The 18,928-nt window shown below is 35.1% G+C and overlaps 1 protein-coding gene across 1 annotated transcript in view; it reads right to left on the minus strand.

Annotated features, from left to right (window-relative positions):
• The window catches only part of LOC135074520 (putative inorganic phosphate cotransporter), a 39,751-nt gene that overhangs the window by 2,970 nt on the left and 17,853 nt on the right, over nucleotides 1–18,928 (minus strand). The window contains exons 2-3 of the mRNA XM_063968837.1: nucleotides 1,795–1,982; nucleotides 551–790 (exon numbers count right to left, since the gene is read on the minus strand). Coding sequence (XP_063824907.1) covers nucleotides 551–790; nucleotides 1,795–1,982 — 428 coding nt within the window. The remainder of the gene's footprint in view (nucleotides 1–550; nucleotides 791–1,794; nucleotides 1,983–18,928) is intronic.

The following is an 18,928-nucleotide window of genomic DNA, read 5'->3' on the forward strand; positions in this document are numbered from 1 at the left end:
GCTATTGTCCTCCCTATTATGGTAAAAATGTGTCCTTCTGCAAACGATGTGATCGGATTTTGATAAACGTTTAGGTTCATTGGCCAAATTGAATTCACATTCTTTGAATTCACGTTTATTTGTAGTTGACGTGATTAAAACCATTTTATTGATTCTATCTCACATAGACAAAAGTAATTGTTACATACAATCTTGACTTATCTATTTATAAGCTAACCAGAAACCGCAACTTTGACCACATTATGTTAAGAATACTTATATAAATACAATATTGTAGTCTTCTCAAAGTACATAACATATTCTTGATACTTGTTTAAAAGCCAAAAAATAATTAAAACTTTCATGTCGCAAAGCGAGGAATGATGCCTGTAAATGAAGCCGTCTCAGTACTGGCTGCCATTACATCATTGCTCTGCTTAAACGAGGAGGTATAATGTAAATATCAGTTTGCTTGACTGGAGACTTATTTGTTATTTTTGAGCCAACTTATTTCAAGTTCTAGTGCTTGTTAGTTTTAAGTGTTATCCATTTGAGTATATCATTAGTATACCTCTCCAAGTCCTTCCAACACCCTCAGTATGATCAGTCCAGTGGCCCCACCCATACTGACGGTCCACGGAGTGAGCAGCGTAAACACAGCAGTGCTCAATACTCCGAAACCGAGTGAGTATTTCCCTCCGAATCTCTCTGCCAGCATGCCCCCGGGTAAGTGCGTGACAATGTACCCGTAGTAGAATGAGCTGAGGATGATGCCTTGAGTCTCTTCACTCCAGTCGAAGCCGCTTATCTCCTGTAGAGAGAAAGTAAGTAGGTAAATAATTCTTTGGTTTTAGTAGAGATTTGTTAGTCAGGCGTGGGCCACGATACAATAAGAATGAACGCAAAAAATTGCAATAGGTACAGTGGACATTCGTTTCGTTTTGAAGTAGGAAGTGTTAGGAATTTATAAAATTAGCTGCATTATAATTATATGTAAAGATTTTAATTAATAAAACTTGCCATTTATGGACCAATAAAAAAAGACGTTTCCGCAGAAGATGACTCAGTATACAGGGTGCTAGGTAAATGGGTATATGAGCCGACACTAGCCCATGTTAACATGGTCATATAAATGGTATGGTGAAGTCAGAAAATTGATATCTTCATTTTAATTATTTAATTTTTCATACAAATCGGATTTTATAAAATTTATTTTGTATGAAAATAAAAAGAAATAAAATGATGATATCAAATTTCTGACTTCACCATACCATTTATATGCCCATGTTAACATGGGCTAGTGTCGGCTCATATACCCATTTACCTAACACCCTGTTAAGTAGCGCAAAAGAGTGACAATCTGTAACGTCGTCAAAGTAGTTTCGTGATATCTAGCATGTACTCGCATTGTGTACACATCTCGCGTGTGCCCGCTGCTGCACCATTTGCGTGATACCGATGTTCAAGCACACTCGCAACGTCAACACTCCTTGTGTGTCAACATGTAGCTTACCGTAGCATCAGTCCCCAGGGCAGGCTCTATCGTCCACACCGACCGCGTGTGCCCGCCGCGGTACCATTTGCGTGATAGCGATGTTCAAGCACACTCGCATGGTGTACGGCTGTACGCGTCTTACACGTAACTAGTGTCAAAATATAGGTAACTTACCGTAGCATTAGCAGCTACAACCTCATCAATGTCACACCGACCGCGTGTGCCCGCCGCCGCACCATTTGCGTGATAGCGATGTTCAAGCACACTCGCATGGTGTACGCGTCTTACACGTAACTAATGTCAAAATATAGGTAACTAACCGTAGCATTAGCAGCTGCAACCTCATCAATGTCCCCAGGGCAGGCTCCATCGTCCACACCGATGGTGTGTGCCCGCCGCCGCACCATTTGCGTGATAGCGATGTTCAAGCACACTCGCATAGTGTACGCGTTCGCCACGGCCAAGAAACCCATGATCGCCATGACCCATCGTTGTGGTATTATAAATACTGAAATAGAAAACGTATAATAAATAACAGAAAAAGTTCTTATGCTAGGAATTTATACAGAAGTTCCAAAATGGTTATTAAAAAAGAAGATAAAAGAAATGAGTCAACACTCCCCGTGCATTGAACTAGCTATAGCCCAATTGCGCAATTTAGCGAAAATCTCTGGATGCATTTGTTATTGTAACGCATATGCAAGTATGTACAATTATTGATATGCAAACTAACTTATAGTAGTCAAAACAATTAATTCTAATTTGCAAACTTATTCATATATTGTTTATAGACTTCCATGTCCGTCTTCCTGTCATTAGTTTATTCGTTCACGTTTTAAGTTTGCAAGATTAATGAGGACTATATTATTTCTCCTTCCTATATCATTAAATTGTTGTATTTCGATAGATGCAGGTCATAATGAAAAATTTGATTATGGTAATTTAATCTGTGCGCGTCAGTTTCCTATATTTAAAGTGCACCTATTTTAAATAATTTTATATTTACATCCATCGGTGATGAAATATTTTAAAGATACTAATCGAACCGTCTTATTATTAAAAATGTTTCGGATCAAAACACTGTTTGATCTCTTTTCATTTATGTGAAATTAGCATTTGACAGAAAGTGATTACTTAAGCATTCAACTATCTCTAGTTCTAAAATAGCCAATTTTGAATTTAATATTAAAATTAATATTTCATAACATGCGCACGCGTTGATGTCTAGTATTTGAAGGTAAAAGTTTTGATTTTTGTACGTTTGAATTTAAAAAAACTCTTCAATTAGATATAATTTCTGATGATCTGTATCCTTTTCACTTAGAACTAATTGCATGTGACTTAATTAAAGAATATCTACAATTATTGGCTATTAGTGATAGGCTATTTAACTTCAGACTGACAAATTAATTACGCGCTTCCTAGCCAGTCCAATTACATAGATATTATTTTATTGCATTGTGCAGCGTGATTGCATCCGAGCTAATGGATTTCACCTTTATGTGATAGTTACAAAACGTTATATTTAGCTTCTAGTCATCATCATAAATCTCAAGGTCTATGTAACTCAAGGACACTTCTTATTGACTATTGCATTAGGTAAGACGGGTCTGACGCAGAATGCGAATTTCGCAAAATGAGCACTTTAAAAAATGCGCACTTTTCTATACAAATGTAAAGGCTGAAGAGTTTGTTTGTATTATTAGTATGGAAAAGTGCACATTTCGGGAAATGCTCATTTTGCGAAGTGTACATTCTGCGTCAGACCCGGTAAGACCTGTTATTTATAATTGTAAGTGTATAATGTGTAAGCTGGGCAAGAACTGGAAACTGAATAAGGTTGAAAAATTGTCTCGAATTCTGTTAATTAGTTTCTTTATGTAATGGGGATGTTGCCTGGGTCAAAAAGCAAGAGTTTTAATTAGTCCGTCAGTTAACTTATCAAAAAATACTCTACTCGTATTTTTCACTTTTTCAAACTAATGAAAATTTAAAGAGATAAAGCGCCCCAAAGTTCATAAGAAGAGGCCCGTGACGTCAACGCTTGCTTAAAAATGCCGCACGTTGTGACGTCGTGCGCAACTTCAACGCACCATAACTATGTAATTATTTGTTAGATTGACAAATAAAATTATACGTGTCCAATATTTTTTGATATTAAACATTACGGACTAAAAAAATTTTTTTAGGCAACTAGCCTATTTACAAAGTGTGTCTGACAATAGTAATGTTTTATTTTCAGGTTGAAGTGAAATGCGTAGTGTTGAAAAAATGAGAATTTGTAGTGATATTTCCAGGAGTCAGCTGAACTGACATACAAATTGTAAATATGAAGCCATCAATTTCATACACCTGTCCCTTACACCTATCAGGATGTGCATGAGTGCAGTAAGTACCTCTAATTATGTCTACATGACGTATGAAAACTATTGGTTTGCACGAAATTCCGGAGTATTCCCCTGGGTGTTATACTAACAAAAACAAATACCCTCTAAAACAAATGCATTTTTTTGTATTTACATATGTTCCTGCGAAGGATTTTCATAATATTTTTGCGCTTCTAATCACTATCGATACTTATAATGGAATCTGATGACGAAACTAGTGTCGAAGACGGTTTCGTTGGTTTCGTGTTCTTGCACTCCCGGTATTTGTTGTCCATTATCATATCCGCCCCATTAGACATACAGACATAACTAATTTTAATGATGAACAACCAACTAACGCTGAGCCTCGAATCTACACACCGTAAAGGCCATCGGAACTGAAAGCGGATGCCTTCAGAAACTGGCTACGTAAATAACGCCTCTTCCTGTAGGTTTTATTTTTAGATTTCTTTATCAAGTTTGGCTTACTACTCGTATTGGACTTGTTGACACCCTGTTAATTCGCAAAATCAGCGGTTACTAAGGGGTGTCTGCCTGCGGAAATGTACAAAATTATGACCTACGATAGAATAAATTAGTTTTCCCATAGGGTTATAAGTATGCATCTAACATAGGGACAGAAACCTGCGATATGGGCTATATCTACAAAATATTAAATGAAATAGTTTGAACTAAAACAATTTTGATAAGGACTATACTATAAATGCACCGTGTCGTTAATTTTGTCACGCTTTTCTCCAACTCTAGTATTTTGCACACGCACCGTCAGTTTTTTCGTTCATTCATAAAACTTACTCAATCGATTTTGAATTTCATTTCCATTCAGATATTCGTATCGTGCGATTGATTGATCGATTACAACAGACGTATCACGGAAAGTCGTTTGTAAATTGAAATCTATGAATGAAACGCATTTGTAGAAAAAACATTAATCTAGAATTTATGGATTTAGCTCATCAAGATTTATGTCGTGCTCGTGGCATTGCATGCATAAATGGATCTATGCTAAACAGATCATTATAGATCGATCGAATTATGTACTGTATTTATAATCTGTAATCAATTACCGTTAGCTGATCCGAGTCACATGTCAGCAAAAATTACGGCACCGTTAAAAATTGCGCATTCCACATAGATATTATTGTAACGGTTGTCATGAACTCAATATTGATTTATTTAGGTTTGATCTTTCGTTCAACTTATGTTAATTGTCGCTATTTATAATTCAAAAGAACATGAATATTAAGTACGTCTAGCTCGTGATCTAGATTCAATCTAAAAACAGAAATAAATAGCTTTAAGCATAATATCTATCACAATAGTTTTTATACTTAAATCCAAAGTACGCATTTAGTAAAATGTGCAAAAATATTTTTTTATCAAAGCCAGCACAAACTATACAATTTCTACCACCTGCTGCTGAGAACATGGATGACTTTACACATTCTCAAAGATCCAATTCAATGTAAGAACATTATGAACATTCCGGTATCTAACTATGCGTTATTAAAATGATGACCTCAATCAAAACTTCACGAAACAAATGTGGACAGTAATTGCTAATCTGCTTCATTCATATGTACGATATAGTGACTTAAGGCGATTAGAGTCCTCAATGACCTTGGGCGTTTGACCTTCACGCCGCGAGCAACACCCGCGTACCCCGCACCAAAAACTCCGATTTGACACCGATCAAAAATACACGGGCATAGGTAGATACAGAATAGAAGCTCTTTCTTCATACATTACTGCCTATTATTTTAAACTTAAATTGATGAACCTTGATGTCGGTGTCATTTAACTCAGGCGTAAAGGTATTTAATAAAAATAACAAAATCCATGAACATTTTGTACGGGATAAAATTTAATTTTATTTTTCGTAAATATTCTAATGCTTTTGTCGGTTCAGTCGTTCTCGAAATTTGAACAAACCCGACTTTATTACAAGCTTTTATTTAGCTTGCAATTTATGATATATGTAGGTAATTACATAAATGTTTGTTCGGGTGGAATCTTGCAAGCTGAATTAGTTAGACCAACTTCCTGACGACAACTAGGCTAGATGACAAAATTTCAATTATTTGACCGTCAGACAGATAATTAGAAAATATTAGACTCATATTTTTTATTTTCATTCATAATTAAATAATAACAGTGCTACATCGAGTTGAAATGGCGCGATACGCCACGCTTGAGTAGAATTTTTACTCAAATGTGACGTCACGCGACATTTCAACTCAATATAATACTGTAATTATTCGATTATGGAAAAAATTAAAAAATATGAGTCTAATATTTTCTAATTATCTGTCTGACGGACTAAATAGAATTTCGATTTCATTACCCAGTCATCATCCCTATTGGAACGCATTAGTACCTAGTATTGTCTGTGGCCTAAAAAAGCAAATGTTTCTGCTTTTGTCTATTGTCATTCTCTCTGTGTCACTTATGAAGAATAAACTGAAAATGTATTTGTCTTTTTATTAGAAATCCTTCATCAATTGATTGAGTTAAAATTTCGGATATACATGTAATTCGGGTGACAATGCAATATTGTGATGACATGGAGCTGATCTGATGGTAGAGCTGGAATGCCAGTGGCCCCATAGCAACTCCGGGATTAAACGATTCCATCGAGTTTAGGCTCGTTTGATTTGTTATTTATTTATTATTATACCTAAATAATTTGATTACAATTTTCTAAAAATGCACAAAAACTTAAAAATCTTGAAAACGGTGATATTTTTACTGGGGTCAAAATTGGACGTTAGGGAGACCATGGCGAGGCCTATCGATGGTTGAAGGGTTATCCATTGTTTTTGGGACACCCTGTATAAGCAAGTACCTAATGTTATGTAAGTACGCTACTTTGAAAATCATGAGTCTTCAATTCTCTAAGGTAAACTGCAGGGTCTGATGATGGAGCTGGAATGTGGCCATAGGAATAGGCTAGTTTCTTAAAAAAAGACTTTTGGTCCGTCAATTTTACATTATCAAAAAATATTGGACACAGGATATTTTTATTTGTCAATTAAACAAGTAATTACGAAGATATGATGCGATGAAATTCCGCGTGACGACACAAATCGCCACATTTTAAAGCATGCCTTGACGTCATGTGCCTCATCTTATGAACTTAGGTGCGCTTCATCTCTTTAAATTTTCATAAGTTTAAAAAAGTGAAAAATACATTTAGAGTTTTTTTTTTTGGTAAGTTCACCGACGGACTAATTCAAACTCTTGCTACTTTCTTGCTTTATCCACGAAACATCCCTATTCTTCGAAATTATTACGATCTACAAACGGAAAATCTCTGCTACTACGCCGCAGTAAATTCCCCATCATAAATAAAAAGTTTTTTTTTAAAACAAGCTCTTGTATGCTAATAATTTTGGTTTCATGACATGCTCCTAAAATTCATCACCTTATAAGAGGATTTCAGTTTTCACCAAAAGGTAGGCTGCCACCGACTCCGAAAATGGCTAATTTTGTAATCAGTATCCAAATTTTTTAATAAGCTCTATAGAACAATTTAATACCACTTTATCTTAATTTTTTTTAATGTGACAGGAGGCAAACGAGCAAACGGATCACCTATTGATAAATGATTACCGTCGCCCATAGACACCCGCAGACCCAGGGGCGTTACAGGTGTTATTTTTAATTGTGGTATTTTCGCGAAGAAACATATTGAAAATCTAATTCTAATAAGTATGAAAAATATAAATTGTTTTCTTCACGTAAATCGATTAAGTTACAGATTCTGACTAGCTCCTAATTTGGATACTGATTGCAAAGGCCTAGTAAATAAATAACGTAATAATTTTTCTACTTGTATTTATCTAGTGCAGTTGTTTTGGAGTCAATTATAGTTTTTTTACACTAATAGATTTTATTCAGGTAGAAAATAGCGTCTGAGCGCGTCATAATTCAATTGTATCGTCTGACTGCACGTACTCTATGAACAATTCTGACATAAAATCTATTGTGGAACAAAAGCTGGGTTGCACCATCTTACTTCAACTTTGACAAGCGTCAAAAGTCTGTCTAACTCCATACAAAAAACACCGGTTATCGCCAAAGCTACGGTCAAAGTTAGGTCACGTCAGGTGGTGCAACTCAGCCAAAGAAAAAAATCATTTTGATCGCTAATGTCAGTTTGCAGCGAGTGACACAACCTCCCCGTCTGAAGGCCAGCGGCCGACTGCCGCCCGCACCCCGCGAAGGCCCCCTCAACAGCAAAACGTTCGGAATTTATCAAAAGTAAAATTTATGAATGAAAGTAATGTTCGATTGAAAAACGCAACGTGTCATTTAAAGACTAAAGAATTCCTAATCTTTTCGTGCAAAAATCTTTTAAATTAACATAGCCGTTTTGGAGGAGTAGGGAATTTAAGTAAAAAATCGATGTCCCGTATTTATTTTTTTAATCAAAAACAAAGAGACGTAGCGAAAATTCAAACGTCACAAATGTAGTCCTTGAACTGTTGTATAGCATATATTTTTTTCAACTATTTCTGTCCAGCAGTAAAAGAGGAGTAGGCTTTACAAAATGCCCATTTGGCGCGGATTGAGGACTCTAATCGCCTTAAAAGGACATACTCGTTCTGCCTAGGTAATGGGTGTTATTCTTTCTGAATGCGTTCCGGACCAGCCAAGCGTGGCGAACCAGGGAGTGTAGGAATGCCATGACGTCGGGCAAATTATTTTGTTGTAACTGCAATAAATTGAGTTTTATGCGGAACTTGATAATGGTCTCATTTAACTTTTTAGAATTATGGTCCCTATGAAAGACTGATTGACTGTCAGGATAGTGACATGTGCATCAAAGAGTCCGATGTAGAATAAATATGCACTTTGCAAAATGAACATTCGCCTCAAAATGTGAATTTCGTAGTAGGTGCATTTCTCACAAGGGGCACATGATGTGCATTTCGCAAAACCAACATTTTGCAAACTGTGAACCTTTAACAAATCGCAAAATGTTAACAATTTGGAGAACAGAAACTAGCAAAACGTCAAATTAATTATTCACCTCAATGTTAACTATGAATCAAACAATAGAATTCATAACCATGCCCTTTAAAGGCTTTCCACCATTTGCGGAAAAATCCTGTTTGTGACGCCACATCTTCGACTTAACTGGTAGTTAAGCCGTAGTAATTATCTCGCAGTGTTAATGTGCTGTTTCTATTGACACACTAATTGTAAATTGCTTCTAAGCGACGCGTTAACATACACCTGACTGGAATTGGCTATGACGTAACTGACATGCACTTTCCAAAGATTTCGTTTTCGCGTTGTCTTCGTTCATCCACAGTTCATCTTAACTACAGTTTAATATTTTAGTTAAGTCTGCATAAATAATTCATGTGTACCTAAGTAATGAACTTTATTACAATCAAACTTAACACGAAAATGTTTTGGATAAGTTAAGTCTTTAATTCAAATTAGCATAGGCCCGAAGCATAGCGGAGTGGAGAGGAGATTTTACCAATCAGATTTCCGAACTGAATCTGAGCGAAGAAGAGATGATGTGGAAATAATAAATTGGTTATTCAAAACACATCTTTCGTTTTTTCTTCTCTCCGCTTTGGTGGAAACTGGGCTGGGCCTAAAGGTTGCATGGTCGTGTTTAGCCGATTTGTATATCTGGGCAAGCAAAAATACTTACTTAATTGAAGCAATAAGTAATTATAAGGCCAACATTCCAAACGAAGAATTAGAGTCCATTAATATATGGAACAAGTTAGTTGAAGCAATAGCTTGTTTAATATCAGGTTGAATTGCATACTTTAACCCAAAAGTTACTAACTGCATTCCGACCAAAGCGATGGGAACGAGACGTACAGTTAGCGTGAAATAGTTCGTGACAACCAATGTCGCCAAAAAGTTAGCAACACGTTTTTGTTACAATTGGAATAAGGTTATATTGTCAACTTTTTTAACACTTTGATTGTCAATAACTATTTGACGCTGACTTTACCAGCAGCAGTCAGTTTTATTTCAGAGCAGAATCAAATTTTAAATCTGATAATTGATGTTCATTTACTTCAATTTGTCCCACCATCTTATACACCATTGTTGTGCCACCGAATGTCTCGAATAATAGAACGTTATGACCCACCGAGCCCATTGATATTGTTTATAACTTCCGTTTGGTGATGCTCCCTGAATTCTAAAGAGTATGAGCACGGGTGTCCGTTACAGTTCCCGTTTGGACATCAAAAGCCGAAATACGCACATTCACCTCACATATTGTTTATGAGAAAGTCGAACCATAAGGCCCTTGCCTTAAACTGCACTATTTACTTTTCGCGCATAATTTATAAACACTGCGACGCGACTCTGTAGAAGTTGAAAGGCAAACATAAAAATATTTGGAGAACAAATCTCTTCGTGGAAGTTTTTCGAAAATTCAAAATGTTGCCGATTGATCAAGTCTTACTTCAACTTCCTCCCCTCTTAACGCTTTTTCAGTCATGGCACATAGGTAACCTAAAAATAATGTAAATGACTTTTTGATGAGAAGACGGATTCATGAATAAATAAGCCCTAATAAAAAAGGCTAACGTGAAAATATGCAACATCGTCCGACTGCCTCCTACCAAACGACTCCCGAAGCTCTATGTAAAAGACCTACAGGAATGTTCCGATTGACTTTTTAATTGCACCTAAGCCCATATCGAGGAGTAGCAAATGATTTTATCTCGACAATTTTCTGATACAGAACTTAATTGCAAGAAACTCGTTCATGCGTTTATGGTGAAAAGATTTCTAGTGAATCGCGAACGTGGTCCGACGACCTTCATCGGTGGAAGTCTTGACGGGCCAGACAGGCTGGCAGCGGGAACTAATGTCGTAACTCGAATGTTTACTTGGCCGGTGTGTATCTTTTATGTTTGTATTTGTAGAGATCATCAAAGCTCTCGACATGTGTTTACTATGCGTATTAAGGCTTCGTGTGTCCCTAAAACAATTGCATGTGTTTTATGCTAATCATATCTAATGCTTCTGTCTTTTGGGAGATAGATAGATTCTCTCTATACTAAACTAAATTAGACACAATATGACTTAGGAATACTGGGAAGCTAAAGTAGCAACGGCTTGAAACATTTCTTAAATGAATCTGCCGTAGACCTGATACCTACTGAAGATGACGTGGGTATTCTGGAGTCAAGACCGTGTCTTTGTAAACAGGTGCGATTGTGGTCAAAAACCTGCCTTGTTATGCATAAAATAAAATTGCAACAAGATGCAGATGAACTTGGTTCTTTTGGCTCTCAATTGGATTTTGTGTTGCGTATCTAAGTTGCTATCCTTCTTCTAAACGCAAGAGTTAAATCTTTGATTGTGCTTTGTTTTGCCCGCGCTTTCAGGCTATGCTTGCTCATTCCTCACCTAATAGATTGAAATAAACCGGCCACTATATTGCTAAATAAAGACGTTTTTACGTGGTTACAAGCTCATCAAGTGAGTTACAGGAGCAATGCGATCGAACATTAGTTAGTTATTTGCGCGGTACGCAGTAGGCGGGAGAGCGGCCGGGCGAGGCTCCTTTCACCGTAATGCTGTAAATCAACAGTCAGCCTTAGGGTTGCCACTTGCTAGTTTTATTAAGCTCCATACCAAAACTGACTGACACCCGTATCACAAACTGTGAGGTCTCACAGTGCGCGTGGACGCACAGGGTCCCAAAAACCTATTTATAGACAATACTTGAGTGGCGGAGTGAAACACAGAGCTCTATTCAACGCTGCGCATTCGACTTAGCATAGCGTTGCTGCTTCACTTACGCAAACATCGTTTGTGAATACGAGTGTAAGCGCAGTTGTTGAGTAGGCCTTTAAAATAATCCCAATTTTTTTTTATATTGTGTCCTTTTACAGCGGTCCATAAAGTCTTGAGATTGAATTAGAAGTTATTTACTTGAGATAATTAATTAAAATTTCGTTAAACATTAGCTATTGCCGATGCATGGCATGGTCCTTGGGTTTATAATTGTGCTGATGTTAAAAAACTGATGAAATTAAATATAAAGTATCGAATAAATATTACACACTATTGAGTTAACCGCAACACATATTTACATGAAAAAGACTTGAAACGTAATGTTTGAAGAAGTTTAAAAGTTATGAAGGCTTTGATGACAGTTCTTTGTTTGTTCAAAGTTTGGGTACTTTTACCTCTTATCGTGGAAAATTCGAAAGTACTTGTCGGCCCTAGAGGCTCCTTTCGCATTTATCACAAAGTGGGCGGCGATGTACGACAGATTTTCACAATGTACTCGCTAGATAGCTTCTTGTGTAAGTCCTTGCCCTCTAACTTAGAAATTTCAATTATCTTTACAATGTACACCTTACTTAATTAATATTATGATTTGTACTTAAGTAACAATAAGCATTTTTCCAAATAACTAATATTTTTCACTCGTCTCTAATAAAAAGGCAATCCAAATTTTCTCGAAACGAGCTTATAAAAGTCCTTGTTCATTAATAAAGGTTGTGTATAAAAAGCTGCATAAAAATTGGTTGTGATTTTCAAAAAATCTAACTTGCCAATGTTTAATTGCAGTGTTAAAAACGTAAATGTCAGAGAGTACAGTGACTTTTTATGTAAAAAAATAGATTTTTATAGCTTTAGTTGAGTAATTCTATGAAATACACACAGTTATCTTAATGTCTTTATTGATATTTGCATCACAATGAATATATTATTACTGGCAATATAATACTACACATTGCTAAATACGTTTACGTTTTATTAGCAATATTTATAGCATCTATTTTATATTTTATTGGTAAGCTAAACTATAAGTAACACAACAAACGTAATAGAGTTCATAATCATACAGGGTTGGCATAGAAAAAAACAGATAAATAATTGAAAAAAAGTGTCATTTTCCTGTAAGAAAAGTGATGATTTTCCGGCGTGGTTAGTTTCAATTAAAAACACAGCATGTCGTTATATTGAGGACGGAAAAAAGTAATAAACAAAAATGTTTACATCAAGGAAAAGGAGCTCTTGAATCTTTATTAATTGAAACATCTTTTGCCCTGAAAAAACAATCAAAGCAATATTAAATTTATTTAATTATATACGTGTCAAATGATAACAATAAAATTCGATAAATGATAATAAAGTTGGAATTTCGCTTTTAGTGAACAGGGATAAATAAATCCAAAATTATTAAGTAAGAACGTGGGACGATTGTCCATGATTATGAAGTTTGGTTTATTTTGGATTTGCTCTATATTTATTTATTAAATACGTAAAACAGATTACAATTAAGGTTTCACAAATTGTATAGCACGTAAGCTTATAGACTAAATTGTAACCTAACAACATGCATCCTATAAAGTATAAGTTAATGATGAATGTTACAACAAAACTTCAATAACTCAGTTTACATAATATCCTGGGTGCACGCGCTCTTGCTCTAAGTATTACAATCCTCACATTATTTTATAGACATTTCTTGAACACCCTGTATGTTACAGCCAATGCACAATTCCCAGATCCGCAAACACGTTAATGCAATAATAACCGACTACGCCTATTTGAATGTTTGACACTAATGCGATAGTCGTCACGTGCTCAGCCATTCTCGACCCAACGTGGAAGCAATTAGCGGCTGTGGGATATAATGAACCGCCGCCAATTTGCAATTTATGAACCATTGTCGCGCGGTGCAACGAACGTGCGTTAGGTACAGTCGGACGCGAATATAGTCTACTAGTTTTGATTCAGATATACATTATGTAGTCCTTACTAAAGTGGTCTACCAATTTTGATTGAATTTATCGTCTAAATAGGTCAATCATTGACTAAGTAGGTAGGTAATAAATTGATTAACATACGTATGCACATGCACAGCCATAGATGTCTATTTACTCGTTTCAACAAAAAGGCGCTCACTGCTGTACCAAGGTCCACAGCAGACGATTGTTTTTCAAAATTTCCACGCAATAGTTTAGTAAATGTATGCATTTTCCTAAACACAAAAAACGGAACAGTCATCCCAAAATGTAGAGATCAGATACTAAATAGATTTACTTATAGATTCATCAATGAAAGCAAATAACTGACATTATTTCTCTTTAATTCCTTATTCTTATTTTACGCTTGTAATGCAGTATATTTTTATGCCTTTTACTCAACCAAGACTGTTTATTTTTATGTCTTGACGATTATGTTGCAAAATTAAATCTTGTCTATAAAGTAGTCCTGTGTTAATAAGACAAGTGGTTTCAAATAGAACACAATCAACATTAAAGATCCAATCAATGGAAAACCACGCGGAAGGTTTTAGTTAAAACAATAGACAAGTTTATAGCGTGACTCCGAACCAGAAGGTAAAAATGAAAACATTTCCGATCACACAAAACATCAAAACTTGGCTGCGAGTTGCACAATGGGACTTTAACGTAATAAGTACGTCAAAAATCTGTCAAAAAACATGGGTTTTTGTTTTAATTACGGTTAAAGTAAGTTGATGCAACTCAGGCTTAAAATGCTCTAGTGTTCTAGTCTTTTTCTTTCGTTTAGTTAGTTATTAGTTCTATCTTTCAACGTTTATCACGCAGTAGAGTACCTATAGCTCCACAATGGGACGTGCCTATATGGGTTAACTTTAGCTTTTGCTATCTTACTCGTATAATGTTTTTCAGGGTAACTGTACTTAATTAATTATGCTACAATTTTAGTGAAAAGTAAAAAAACGAGACAAAACTATAGCAATACAAATAAGAAGCAGCAGACGTTTGATAATTTGTATGTATCATTTTCAGCACTTATTAATTTGTGTGTGATAAAATTATCTCTCTCTTCATTTTAAACTTTACAATTGAATCTATCATTGCACAAAATATAATCAAAATAAAGCCAGTGAGTACCTACTAGATAAAAGTGAGGGTGCGTGATATAATGACACGTAAAAAGCTCTACGTAATAGGTATACCTAGAGAAATCAAGTCTTGATATTGAAGGCTAATGGGGCAGTATTACATATTGAGTGATTGACTGATGTTGAGATGTAATAACTCTTCTCCTAAATACATAACGTAAGTAGGACTTACATGATTGATCTAAAGATGCAAGAAATCTTGCCATGAGTGCAAATTCAATTGATAGGTAAAAGATAAGCCCGTACTATTAAAAAACTCTCTGAATTATGTATGAATGATTTGACTTTTTCCATCTGAATGATAAAATGAATATTAACACTTTCAATATATGCGCAAAAACGTGAAGGTCACATTTTGTATGATAGCATCGATGCGTAAATAAAACTATAATTATTTTGAGTTTCATAACTTTCGGTCCGACTGTCCGGAGTTTAAATGGGTTAGGTCAAAAATGTATAAAATCCGCTAAACATTTTGTGCCAGCGATCTAATGTCATGAATTAAAATTCATGATTTATTTGGATTCATTACTCTCATTTGATTTACTTGAGTAAAAACTTTTTATTATTAGATCTTTTAATCTTTAAATAGACTCGACACGAAGAGAACGGTAAGTAGGTACAGGCTAACGATCGACATAAACAATCGATCTTAATTTAAATAAATTGAAACGCGAATGCACGAAATAACTATAAAGCAAGAAAATAAAATGCGAGCACAAGGAAATACTCCTTTCTAAGAACAGACGGCAGCGAACTGGAACGCACTGCTTGAAGGACGGTATTCACAAAGAATACTATCAAATGTATGAATTTATTTATATTATTATGGATGACTGAATGTTTTATTACTGAATTTTAAATACCTGCATAAGTTTTTGAAGCGCGTACTTAGTTCATTGCATCACTCACGCAAAGCGCGGCCCGAGTGTAGGCGGAGGTTTTAGCAGTCAAACTTTGTTAAACAGTAGTCAAATCCTCTACATTTTATTTAAATCCCTGATTTGATCCAATAGCACCTGACCTTAAAAATAGGGTACAGGTTTCATTTCAATCTGAGGGTAAAGTAGAGATAAGAGAGATTAAAGTAGGTAATGGAAGCGGTAAGTAGGTTTCATGCTTATAAATTTAATTTTGATAGACTGTACGTGAATTTTCCGCTATTTTCCCGTTGCGTCCATTGTTAGAAATTATGTAGGTACTTTCTTTGCGCGCCTTTTAAAATTTTGACAAATATGTAGATGTAGATTTAAAGGGTACTATAATATTATGTACTGTTTCTGTGTTGTGACAGTCACCGAGAGCTTTATGTGTCGTTACTGCGATATGTGCGGTAATTTCGAACTACTTATTTGTTACCGGCAAAATGATTTCGATTTACCTACGCTGTTTGTAAGAGAATTAAATAATACTTTGCCTCAAATATGGTGTACAAATAAGAAGCCATCGTATTGCTTTTGTTTGTGATTTTTAATCATTCCTCACGCTCGTGACGATACACACTTGAACAAACAATTTTGAAGAATGCGTATATGTCAGTAATTAGACCGTATTGTTCGAAATCATGATGCAATTTTAGGTGCGTTTAATTTAATATCGACTAAAGTTCAAGAAAATTCTATGGCGCAGTTTCCATGAAATCGGGAGGAGAGCTCTTTTATAAATAACCAATTATATTAAATCTTGTCTCTACATTGAAAACTGGGCGTTAGGAATTTTTAATACGGCTCCTGTAACCACTAATGGATGTAGTAAAAGGTGACGTGTCCCCCAAGATAAACTATTTTGAATGAACTATAGGATGCAACTCTTCATGTCTCCATATCTTTTGGGCTCTACAAGCTATACGTTACGAAACAACTATAGAATGTGCTACTTAGAAGGTTCTGCGCCGAAACAAACTCATTCAGATGCAATTAGTTGCCAGATAAGGGTTATACAGGATGGAATTTTATAATGCCTCTCGAAGGGAAAGTTTGTACCTACACCTACTCTTAATACTGTACATAGAAAATTTGTCTGTCCCTAGTGTGGTAAGCGAATTTTCGGAAATCTTCGCTGAATGTAGTTTTATTTCTTTTCAAAAGGCATGTTTTGTTTGAGTAAAACTTTCTTACTATAGTATCAAGAGTATTTTCCATGTAAGTTCAGTAATGCCACCTGCATTACAAAATTCCATTTTGTATAGACCATAGAAATACATCATAATAGATTCTCCAAATCAACTGCAATAACTCTGTCAATTTTAATCTTTTGTCTATTTTAAAATACTTAGGCTGGGTTGCACCATCTTATTTTAACTTTGACAAACGTCAAAAATCTGTCAAACTCCATAATATAAAATACACCGGTTATCGTTATAGTTACGGTCAAAGTTAGGTGGTGCAACACAGCCTCTTTTCTCTTCTTTTATTTGTTTATTTTCATCTGTGTTTTCGTATCAAATAAAGGTTCTTCTATTCTATTCTATTCTACTAGATTTAATAGCTCATAGACCTTGTCTTCAAATAACTTCTGATATTTTTAATGTATTTCGCAAAGCCGAACGCAATTAAGATGCATTCCACCACTCACTTGTTTGTTATAACGCCGATCTCACTGAATAAATCAAAACTTTGTATGGTTTTATTACTTTGCTTAATTAATTTGTTCATAATAATATCTGTAGCGAGACGCGAAGCGTTAGTTAAAAGTATATTCGATGTTTCTTGAAACCAAAGTCTTATAGGCTTTTCAAAAACGAATAATAGTCGATGATTTGGTAATGTAAGATCAATAGTATTACGATTTAGACCTCTATATTTTTAAGCGGGTTTAAGCAAGCACCGAAAAAATATTATTAACTGTTATTTATTTTTTGCAACCAAGTTTTTAAAAAGCACTTTTACAGAACTCTATAATAACGTGATGATTCAAAAACTACAAAATATTCTGATCGAAGTTAATAAGTTAAATTGATTTTATTACTGAGATTCATTTACCATCAAGTGATCCGTCTACCTACTCATTTCGATTTCAGTTCGACAAAATCGATTTCAGTGAACTATAAAACTTTCATACACAATTTTAATCACTGAATATTTGTTGCTGTTCTATAAAAATTGTTTTTTCTTTATCTCAACAACACCAAACAGCTGAAAGTCCATTAAAATCGCTGCCTCAGATAAAATACAAAGCCATAGTTAACTTAACATACCATAACTAACTAGCTCGTTAAAAAGCAGATTAGTTAAAATGTAAATTAACCTAAATCGCAAGTTCATTATCAAACGGTACGATTTTCGTTATGTCCGACCATGCGGAACCTCTTTAATAGAGTTCAAGCAGGTTGGCCAAACACGGTAGCGAATCTGAATTTGCCCACTTCAATGTTTGACAAATATTTGTATTTCTGAACGTTACGATAAACTTGATGAATTAGAGTTCCACTGTAAAATTGAAAACTTAGTGCTAGTGCAGTTTTTACGTTTTACGAATTGCTAATTATAACGTTATTATTAATAAGTAACAATTTAGACAGTAGTAAATACAGTTTAAGTAAAAGATAAATTTATGAGTAAAAGCGAATAAAGTGACTAAGCAATCCTGATCTTTTTCTTTCAGTTATTATAATTCACTTCAGGTTATAACTAGGTACCTAATAATAGCGTAATGGTAACTTAGTAGTTTATTTATATGTTTTTATTAGTGCTTATCTTATAATTAATTAAATAAGTTAAAATAAAGTCGCTTTCATTCAAAATATTTAGACATTTTACCTAATAAAATCACAAAATTAAATAATAACTTACATTTAGAAAGAATTAATTGCCAGCCGGTCAACATTTTCGCTGTTTATTTTTACAGTGCACCATAAACTTCACTTTGTCTTTACGAAACTCTACTTTCACGTATTTATAAACAAGTCTTTTAATTTAAATTGAGTAAATTAAAATAATATAAGTTCTGAGTTATCACAAGTTGCACTTAGCGTTCGTTAAAAGCATGCGCGGTGTTTGCGCGCGCATCTGTTATGCGCGCGGTCTCCGACTAGAGTTAGGCGCCCGCGCACAAGCTTCGCCTCTATATACCAGCGCGCTTACACCGCAAAGCGTCCACACCACTAAGGGGCCATCCATAAAGTACGTCACACGAATTTCATGATTTTTTGACCCCCCCTCC

This window comes from Ostrinia nubilalis, chromosome 9, assembly GCF_963855985.1.
Source record: "Ostrinia nubilalis chromosome 9, ilOstNubi1.1, whole genome shotgun sequence".
In the NCBI taxonomy this organism is placed as follows: domain Eukaryota; kingdom Metazoa; phylum Arthropoda; class Insecta; order Lepidoptera; family Crambidae; genus Ostrinia; species Ostrinia nubilalis.